General features: G+C 42.4%; 1 protein-coding gene across 1 annotated transcript in view; it reads left to right on the forward strand.

Annotated features, from left to right (window-relative positions):
* The window catches only part of slc25a23b (solute carrier family 25 member 23b), a gene marked incomplete at both ends in the record, with an annotated part of 42922 nt that extends 36811 nt beyond the window's left edge, over positions 1–6111 (forward strand). The window contains 4 exons of the mRNA XM_084328741.1: positions 993–1106; positions 4367–4534; positions 5252–5402; positions 5930–6111. Coding sequence (XP_084184867.1) covers positions 993–1106; positions 4367–4534; positions 5252–5402; positions 5930–6111 — 615 coding nt within the window. The remainder of the gene's footprint in view (positions 1–992; positions 1107–4366; positions 4535–5251; positions 5403–5929) is intronic.
* Positions 6112–10335: the final 4224 nt, after the last annotated feature.

Consider the following 10335-nt stretch of genomic DNA (forward strand, 5'->3'; position numbering starts at 1 on the left):
ATGTACTCTACCTTAAAATCCTTTCTACTGCTGTCTGTGTTCGTTCTACTCTGCCTGATGGATGGGAAATCCACCAACTGGTTCTACTGTAGGAACCTCTTCTTAGACCAAAGCAGTCTGTCCTAGAACAATCACTGAATCCGTCTCAAATAGTAAGCCAGAATCAAACCAGGAACATTCTGATTACCAGACGACCGCTCTACCTCCTGAGCCACTGTCGCCCTGCATAACCAAGGACTCGTTAGACTAGGCTGGACTTGTGAGGTCATCTGTGCGGAAAAAGCTCCCAAGCGTGACTGACATTGTAATGATGGATATCTGTTTTAAACTCTTGCTGTTGCTATACTGAAGCAAATGTGCCCTGCATGTGTAATGAGTAGGGCTGTCCCCGACTAAGGATTTGGATGGTCGACTATGATTGGCCAAAAGTGTAATATCTTTAATATTTTTTTAAATATATATATATTTTTTTAATTTGTACCATTCCATTTGGGCTGTGGGGGGTGCTTAATGTCTGAAGGAGTCGACTGAAGGCTTCTTGTCCTCTGCAAAAGCATGCAATTGGTCCACTGATGGATACATCTTGATATTTGTCTAGTCTAGTGTGTTCATTAGATGGGTGAAATTCTCTTTCAGTGCCTCTGTGCCTGTTTTCGTAGGCAGTTAGCCTCTGGTATGCGTGCCATTAGCGTTAGCCACGCTTCTAGGCCTCTTTTCTTTTTGGAAAGAATGAGAAAAAAAAGAAATTATAAATATATATATATATTTTTTTATATATTCGACTAAGAGGTTGGCCAGTCGACTACGGCTCCTTTCGACCGATTAGTCGACTAATCGACTAATAGGGGTCAGCCCTAGTAATGAGCAATAGGTTGTTTTCTTTCTGCTCTACTCATCACTGCTCCCCTCTCTCTGTTGTCTGGCTCCACGTCCCCTATATTGACCATCATCTGCTTCCTCATCTATAGCTAATTCTCCCTCTTTCCCGGCAGATCAAGTGGCTGATCCGTGGCAGTAAGGAGGGGGGCAGTTTGAGGGTACAGGAGAGGTTCATTGCTGGATCTCTGGCCGGAGCCATTGCTCAGACCATCATCTACCCCATGGAGGTCAGTCAATGTGTGTGTGCGTGCGTGCGTGCGTGCGTGCGTGCGTGCATGAGAGACCAGAGGGTTAATCTGCAAGGGTTGGAAAGTAATGGATGACATGTTACAGGGTTACAATTATCTTAACCCCAATCACCTGTGCATTGTATGTTACTAACGTACTTTACTGTTACATTTGCACTCTGGTTGAATTGTGTATTGTGCTGTATAATGACAATACATTTGAATCTAATCAAATTTTGAGATCAGTCGCAAATCGCTTCAGTGCTACCTGTAGAATGGGTCAGCATGGTGCAGATGCAATGCCGAACCTCTCAAGCTGTTTTGCACACGGCTCTCGCCGTTTTGCACATGCCTCCTTCGCCTTTTAAGGAGCTGGCGGGGTGTGTGCATGCAAATTCAGGTGTACGAGAACGCACATTGCAGTTTAAGAATGAGTTTTCAAATCAGCTGCGAAGATTTTGGCCACCCATTAGTATGACATTTTTACCAAGATATTTACAAAGGTACTTACAAATTTATTTTATTATTATTTTTAACAAGAAGGAGGGCTGCAGCATTCTTGTAGTTCGAATCCAGTGTTTAGAAGGTGATCTTTAGATATTGGGGAGCCAGTAGAAAAAACAACATGCCCTGAAGAAGGCCGACAGCTAGGCCGAAACATGTTGGCAGTTTTTTTTATTGTTCTAAATATGAACTAAGCAATTTATTAAAGCTTTTTTATATATGAAGAGTGCCTGGAACTTTGTTTTTTCTACTTACGGACATGTTTGAGAAAGAGGGCCAATATTTATTATTAAGAGAAATTATACAATGAATTATTGTTTCAGTGAGTGAGTACCTGGGACTCATTGGCCTTGGCTAATTTTATGTGAAAAACATATAAAGGAACATTCTTTTTTTTTGCGTGATTTATTTCATTGATACAATGGATTATTTTTTACAGACATCACATTTGATCCAAAAAAGAAAACGAGTAGCACTTGTATTGACAAATGTGATCTAGCAGAGGTAAATCAAATGGGAAGCATTCACCATATAATGCTGTCTAGATTGTGTGTAATTGAGATAAAGTTAACATCTGTTGTATATTTTTTCATGAATTGTTATGGCGTTTATTGTTTTAAAAATCCAATAATGTTGTGGGTTCACCAGACCAGCTAGGTGAGTGACAGAAAACCCCACACAAGGGTTAATGTAAGAGCAGTTCAAACAGACACCAAAGTAAGGGGTAGAAATTAACACGAGGAGGGTTAAATAATGGTTAAACATGGTTGGAGATGACCGTAAACATGTGCACTATTGTATGCACTCTTTGTACACTCTATAGCTCATGTAATGTTTTTTGTAGGCAAAGATTGTCTCTCTCACCCTCTGGTGAAAAGTGTTGTAACTATACCATAATTTTTGCATGCAACACAGAAACCCACCTGGGTTAACACCAGTGATGGGAATAACGGCGCTATAAGTAATGGCGTTACTAACGGCATTCGTTTTTTCAGTAACGAGTAATTAACGGATTACTCTTCCAATCTTAATAACGCCGTTAGCGTTACTGCAAAAAAATGCGGCGCGTTACTATGAATGAACCTGTTTCTTTCATCAGACAGATCTCTGCGCCGAGAGGCAATAATATGTTCTTCCTTGTTTAGTGGGCAGTGCGCGAGCCAAGCATACATGCTGACGATTGGCTGAGGTTGAATAAAATGTCATGGTAAGCCAATCAGAGGTGGAGGTGGCCGGGTGTCTAAAGCATCCAGAGTCTGACACACAGCGCGACAAGACAAGCGATCACTGATCAGTCAGCATGAGACCGCGGTCCGTGTAGTGTACGTTTTGAGCCCAAATAATCCAAAACGAATCCAACGAACAACACAAGCGACTCAGTCAACATGAGACCGCGGGTCCATGAGCGTTTTGTGTTCACTCTTTGCAGCGCAGGGCACTGAGTGGCTCTACTGCAGTGCCGACAGCCTTATCAACAGTGCTGCACTTCCTGGTTTAATAGCACAGGCTTCAGGTGCTCAGAGATATATATATATCTCTGTATGTCATGCATGTCTTAAATGTCATGATTAGATTAGTTTAGATGATTCGATTAGATTCTTATATCTGTATGTTGTGTATGTCATTGATTGATTGATTGAAAAGTTTATTAACAGATTGCAGAATGGGTACAGTACAGTACAGCTCAATACATACAATTGTTAAGCGGATGCAGACCAGAGAAAGACTTTCGTCATAAATGTCATGAATTGAAAATGGGGGACCCTGATGTAAACAAGACGAAACTCTTTCTCTGGTCTGCATCCCCTTAACAATTGTGTGTATTGAGCCGTACTGTATTGTACCCATTCTGCAATCTGTTAATTAAAATGTTCAATCAATCAGTATATATTTGTTATTTATTTTTGGTATAGTGCTTAACAAGCATAATTTAATGTTGCCCAGTTGTGGCCTGTTGAGGGGCAATACATATCAAAAGTTCCAAAACATCTATTCTGTTTGTATTTGTATGATCCACTATATAAACATAGTAATTATAATATCTAAATACATGGCATTTGATTGGAGGCTAGTCTCACTTTGTCCCACAGCAACATTAAAATAGTTTAGATTTGTGTATGTTTTATGTAAAAAAAAAAATCTTGAAAGTAACGCAATAGTTACTTTCTGAAGTAACTAGTTACTTTTATAATTTGTAACTGAGTAAGTAATTTAGTTACTTTTTGGAAGAAGTAACTAGTAACTGTAACTAGTTACTTTTTTAAAGTAACTTGCCCAACACTGGTTAACACTACTGTAGCTATTCTTAATTTTCACTGAGGACCAAAAGTATAAAAATAAAAAAACATTCATAACCAGGGAGGGAGCGGCACACATCTGAGCTCTTATTCACATACAGTATCAACAAGCAAGTAAGAGTAAGACTTCTCTCTTACAATACTTCCTTCATGCTTTTTCCAACACTCCTCCATCGCTTTCTGCAAACCCTCCTGTCTCTCATTTTGCTCCCTTCTCTCTCCTCTCCCCTCCTCCTCTCCTCCCATCACCTTCCCCCCCCTCTCCTCCCATCTCCTCTCCTCCCATGTCATCTCATCTCCTCTCCTCCCATCTCCTCTCCTCTCCTCCTCTCCTCCCATGTAATCTCATCCCATCTCCTCCCCTCTTTTGTCCTTTCCTCCCATCTCCTGTCCTCTCTTCTCCTCTTCTCCTTTCCTCTCCTCTCTTCTCCTTTCCTCTCCTCTTCCTCCGTGGGCCAGGTGTTGAAGACTCGCTTGACCCTGAGGAAGACGGGTCAGTACTCTGGCATGGCCGACTGTGCCAGGCAGATGGTGAGGAAGGAGGGTGTGCAGGCGTTCTACAGGGGTTACCTCCCCAATACGCTGGGCATCATCCCCTACGCTGGAATAGACCTGGCTGTCTACGAGGTGTGTGTGTGTGTGTGTGTGTGTGTGTGTGTGTGTGTGTGTGTGTGTGTGTGTGTGTGTGTGTGTGTGTGTGTGTGTGTGTGTGTGTGTGTGTGTGTGTGTGTGTGTGTGTGTGTGTGTGTGTGTGTGTGTGTGTGTGTGTGTGTGTGTGTGTGTGTGTGTGTGTGTGTGTGTGTGTGTGTGTGTGTGTGTGTGTGTGTGTGTGTGTGTGTGTGTGTGTGTGTGTGTGTGTGTGTGTGTGTGTGTGTGTGTGTGTGTGTGTGTGTGTGTGTGTGTGTGTGTGTGTGTGTGTGTGTGTGTGTGTGTGTGTGTGTGTGTGTGTGTGTGTGTGTTAATACTAGGGCTAGCAGTGACTGACTTGTTCAACAAATCAACGACAGTCTTAAGACTGTATTAGTTTGTTTAGCTATATCCCACCACGCACTACCATTACCACGTCTAATGGTTGTTCATTAGTGTTTGCTGCTCCTGCAGAGGCCGACGCAAGGACATTTCTGTACCTGTGTTGACATAAGGTGGTGGATTTGAGTTTGTTTGCTTGCAGGTGGATACTGTGGGTATATCTGCAGATGCAGAGGCTGATTTCTCACAGTCATTGGCTTCTCTTCTATTTCCCTTCTATTTTATTAAACTTACCTCCTTTCGCTCATCACCTTCTCCTGTCTTTCTCTCTCTACCCTGCTCCCTTCCTCCGACCTCCCCCTCTCCTCTCCCCAGACTCTGAAGAACGCCTGGCTTCAGAGGTACTGCGTGGGCTCAGCAGACCCGGGGATCCTGGTCCTACTGGGCTGTGGAACCATCTCCAGCACCTGTGGCCAGCTTGCTTCCTACCCCCTGGCTCTCATCAGGACCCGCATGCAGGCGCAGGGTGAGAGGGAGGAGTCCTCTTTACTCCGATAGAAGTGTGTTTGCCTCTGCCATGCCTTCTACCCAAGTCACAAGTCTCAAGTGGGGCTTGGCGACGTTTGGATGCTATGCATTCTTTTATGTGAAGCACCCTCCATAACGGGGCAATGTCACTAACTCACGTACTCACTTACGTTTACCCCATACCCCATATGGTTAGCCACTCTGCCCCTAGTGGTGGCTCACTCGCATTGCACTTGTGTAAGATGAGTTAGCATCCTTGTCGTCACATTTGACCAAAACAATCGTGATCGTGAGCCCCTCCCATCTCCTCTCCTCCCATCTCCTCTCCTCCCATCTCCACTCCTCCCATCTCTACTCCTCCCATCTCCTTTCCTCCAATCTCCTCTACTCCCATCTCCTCTCCTTCCATCTGCTCTCCTCCCAAAAAATCGTGATCATGAGCCCCTCTACACAGTTCCTATACATTTTCCATAAAAGAAAACGTCTTTCCTCTCTTTCTCTGTCTCTCTCTCTCCTCCCCTCTAGCCAGCGGCGAGGGCGGGCCCAAGCTGTCCATGATTGGTCAGTTCAAACACATCATGTCCCACGAGGGCGTGCCGGGCCTCTACCGCGGCCTCGCGCCCAACTTCCTCAAAGTCATCCCCGCCGTCAGCATCTCCTACGTGGTGTACGAGCACATGAAGATGGCCCTGGGCGTGGGCTCCTAGACGGAGACCGTGGTCGGAGGAGGAGGAGGAGAGAAAGAAAGACAGAGAGATGAGGTACAGAGAGGAGGCGGAGAAAGGAATTGGAGCAGAATGAACCGAGGAGTCGGGATGGAGGGAGAGGAGGAGAAGAAGGAGACAGGGGCAGCCGAAATGCATCAGCGAGACTATCCTGTGTTGTGATCGACGACGTTCAACTCTAAGAAGCTTAAGTCATATCTATACTGGGGGCATAGCTGTCAACATTTCGATTTGAAAAAACGTGCAGGTTTTAGCCACGCCCCTTCTCCTGGCCCCGCCCCCTCAGCCCGCCCCCTCCCACCCGGCCCCGCCCCCTCCCAATGGAGCTGCCTCGTCGCTGCTGGTCAAAACCGGTATTATTTTGTTTTCCTACTGTGTAGAGTGTAAATGCTATAAAAATACAGTAAATTACCTTTTATCAAAATATTAACCATTAAATAAAGGTTGTAATCTGTAAATGCATTTGATTTTACTGTAATTTGACAGTATTTGGAAACCATAGATGCCAGACATTTAGTTTTCTTGCAGATTTTTTTCTTACAGTCTACAGTCAGTGAATCCTAAATCTCCACTAGGCAACCACTTAAAGTTATCAGTCCAACAAGGACTGGGTGAACTAGTTGCTACATTAAATTAATCAGATACCTGGTTGAAAGTGAAATGCTGTGAACATCCCTGCATTAAGTGTAAGACAAATTCAGTATAAATTCAGTTTATGTAGTAGTAGCATTAACATGTTCATATTTATTGAAATCTTACAATTCATACATAAATGTTATGATGAATTGAAAATGGGGGAAGAATCTTATCGCTGTATTACACCGCGTGTGACCGGGAATCTGCTTCATTTTATAGCCCTTTAATGTACGCATTCCACCAGAACGTTCGGAACGCATCCCATTCTTCCATGCCCCCCGCCCCCGTTTTCAGAAAACGTTTAAGTTCCACTGCTGGGGATCGAACTCTAACCTTAACCCTAACTTTATGTCCTAACCATAACCGAACTAACCATAACTCTAACTATAATCATAGTTAGATAATGGTGAGAGCACTCGCCCACGACTGCAATGATTGTTGGTTCAACTATGGTTGCAGTGTTTGTTTTAGACTTTTGCCAATACAAAACGTAAATATATTACTTATGGCTATAACATAACATGCATTATGTACCTTTTTACTAGTTCTAGTACTTCATTAACATTTTCTGGTGAGACCGTGCTGTATAGATACTGTGAGGGAAAAGAGTGTGTTGGTGTGGTTGATCCACAGTTCCCCACCCCCTAGTAGCCAGTTTTTGCCCTAGGCCTAGGAGGCCGACATTTGACATGGAGGTCAAGTGTGTGCAGCTCTATACAGTAGCTCACTTTGTTGGTTGGTTGGTTGGTTGGTCGGTCAGTCCACCCTCTAGCGGCCTAGGAGGCTGGAATTTGGCATCGAATGCATCAATTAGTAGGGATGTTCGATATTGGCTTTTTTACCGATACCGATATACCGATATTGTCCAACTCTTAATTTCCGATACCGATATCAACCGATACCGATATATGCTGGGTTTCCCCCCCCAAAGAACGGAATAATTTCAGGTAATTAACATTACATATCTCTTGTTGTGGAATTAACACAACATTATGCATACTTTTGACAATAAATAAAATAAGAATTTGTTCTTACTTGCTTGCCTGAGTAAATAAAGCTTAAATAAATGTAAAAAAAAATATATATATATATATTTAAACAGATACCGATATTTTCCAATATTACATTTTAATGCCAATATCGGCCGATAATATCGGTAGGCCGATAATATCAGACATCCCTAATTAATAGTTCTATACTGTTATTCCTTGAAGCAGTGAACATAATACATTAAAACAGTCCAGAAACATTAGTTAACATGAGCAACCAAATTCGAAAACTAGAGTCAAACACCTAAATTTGTTTGAAATGGGCCTTTTATTGGACATCATTTTGAATCCTAACGAACCAACGTGAACAAAAATAATAATCTTAATCTAGCCTGCGTAAATGTCATGAAATACTATACATTTTTTTATTCACTGTCTGTGACAATATAAGATGATAAGATGATGAAATACCACACTCATTGACAAGTCAAGAATTCCCACACACCATCTTCACTTGCTTACGTTTTATTATTAAATTCAATGTTTCGTTCCGGGACCTTCTTATAATGCCTGAAACTCTTATCAAGCAAGTGAAGACAGCGTGTGTGTGTTCCTGACTCCTCAAAGAATGTTTTTACTCCACTGATGCACCTGGCTGTCACTAAGGTTTTATTCCGACGTACAAGATACTTTTGATTACTGGGTATAAAAACTCAATTCACTCAAATGACTGGGTCCACAAAATCAGTCTCCCATTCATTGTGGATGAAGCAGCTCCATACTTTATTTTTCCAGACTTCTGTGGTTTCTGGCTTTGGGAAAGAGTAGCTTCTTGTTTATTACAAATAGTGATCGACATTGCTCACCTTTAATTGCATTTTACACGTAACATTCTTGTTTAATGTTTATTTAACTACTTATCTTGAAAAGGGGTGATTCACTTTCAATATGTTTAACATACAGTAGCGGGCTGCTATAGTGTACGATTGCATATATTTGCTTTGCTCCGTCTAACAATATTGTTTCATTTTTTTTTAGATGTGTTTTGATGTATTTAATGCTAAGGAATGCATATTATACATGTAGGAGTTTCTGGTTTAGTTGTGTTCCTTTTTATATCCATTACATGAGGGCTATTGTTGTAATTGCAGGGAATTAGGCAGACTGTGGTTGTTGACACCAGGGCTGGGGTCAATTCACTTTCAATCAAATCAAATCAGGGAGTGTATTTTAGAAGAAGACTGGTACTTGATTAAACTATATCTAAGGGACAAATTCACAGGAAACACAAGGAAGATGGATAAATTAGGAAAATAGATAAATGAAAAGGAAAGAAAATAAAGAAAGAAAAAGAAAATAAATATACTTAACATTCCAATAGACACTGACCTGGTGTTATAATGCCAGGGTCCAACTTTTTAACCCCTGGCCCAAGCAGGCCAGGATGTCAAGACCCCCCCTAAACACTTGCAGTAGATGCAGTAGACTATTGATGAGACTTCTTGACGTGAGAGGGTTGACCTCTCCTAAATTTAAATAGACTATTGATGAGTCTTCTTGGCATGAGAGCGTTGACCTCTCCTAACTTTAAATAGACTATTGATGAGACTTCTTGACGTGAGAGGCTTGACCTCTCCTAACTTTAAAGGTGCTATAGATCAAATTCAGCCACTGGATGTCGCACTAGCAGCACGTTTATCCAATCAGGTGCATTCCACATGGGGAAAAGTAGGGAGTGGATAATTGCATGATGCAACATCTAAATAACAACATTAATTTCGGACCCACCAAATTTTTTTAAATGGTACATTTATAAATAATTTTTGTTGGGGGGGGGGGGGGGGGGGCAATACTTTTATTACACACCTTTCTAAAAGCTCTGTGGATGTGCTATTATTATTATAGTTTTTTTTAATGATTAGTCTAGATAAAGATTTGTATCTATAGCACCTTTAAATACATTTACATTTACATTTACATTTAGTCATTTAGCTGACGCTTTTATCCAAAGCGACTTACAAGTTCTGTACGACAAGCCATCAGGAAGGGCACAACTCTATCAGCTGAGCAACAATGTTCATCAAAGTGTTGAGTGCTACAGTGTAGGTTAGTTTATTAGGACAAGTGCATGACAGTACGGTTAGTTAGGGTTAGATTTTTTTTTTTTTTTTTTTTTTTTTTTTAATTCAGATAATGGTTGAAGAAGTGCGTCTTTAGTCGACGGCGAAAGATTGGACGTGATTCGGCTGTCCTAACTGGGGTGGGTAGTTCATTCCACCATTGTGGGGCAAGGACTGAGAATAGGCGACTTCTCTTTGATGACCCTCCCGGAGCTTGGATAGGAGTAGGTCTGAGGCGGCCAGAAGATGCAGAGCGTAGGGGTCTTGAGGGTGTGTAGTTAGAGACCATTGACCGGAGGTAGGCGGGAGCGGTTCCCTTTGCCGCACGGTATGCTAGGTCGAGGGCCTTGAAGCGGATTCGTGCAGCAATGGGGAGCCAGTGCAGGTCCCTAAGAAGTGGGGTGACATGGGCCGACTTCGGTAGGTTTGAGATCAGGCGGGCCGCTGCGTTCTGAATGAGT

This window comes from Notolepis coatsorum, assembly GCF_963971535.1.
Source record: "Notolepis coatsorum genome assembly, chromosome: 14".
In the NCBI taxonomy this organism is placed as follows: Eukaryota; Metazoa; Chordata; class Actinopteri; order Aulopiformes; family Paralepididae; genus Notolepis; species Notolepis coatsorum.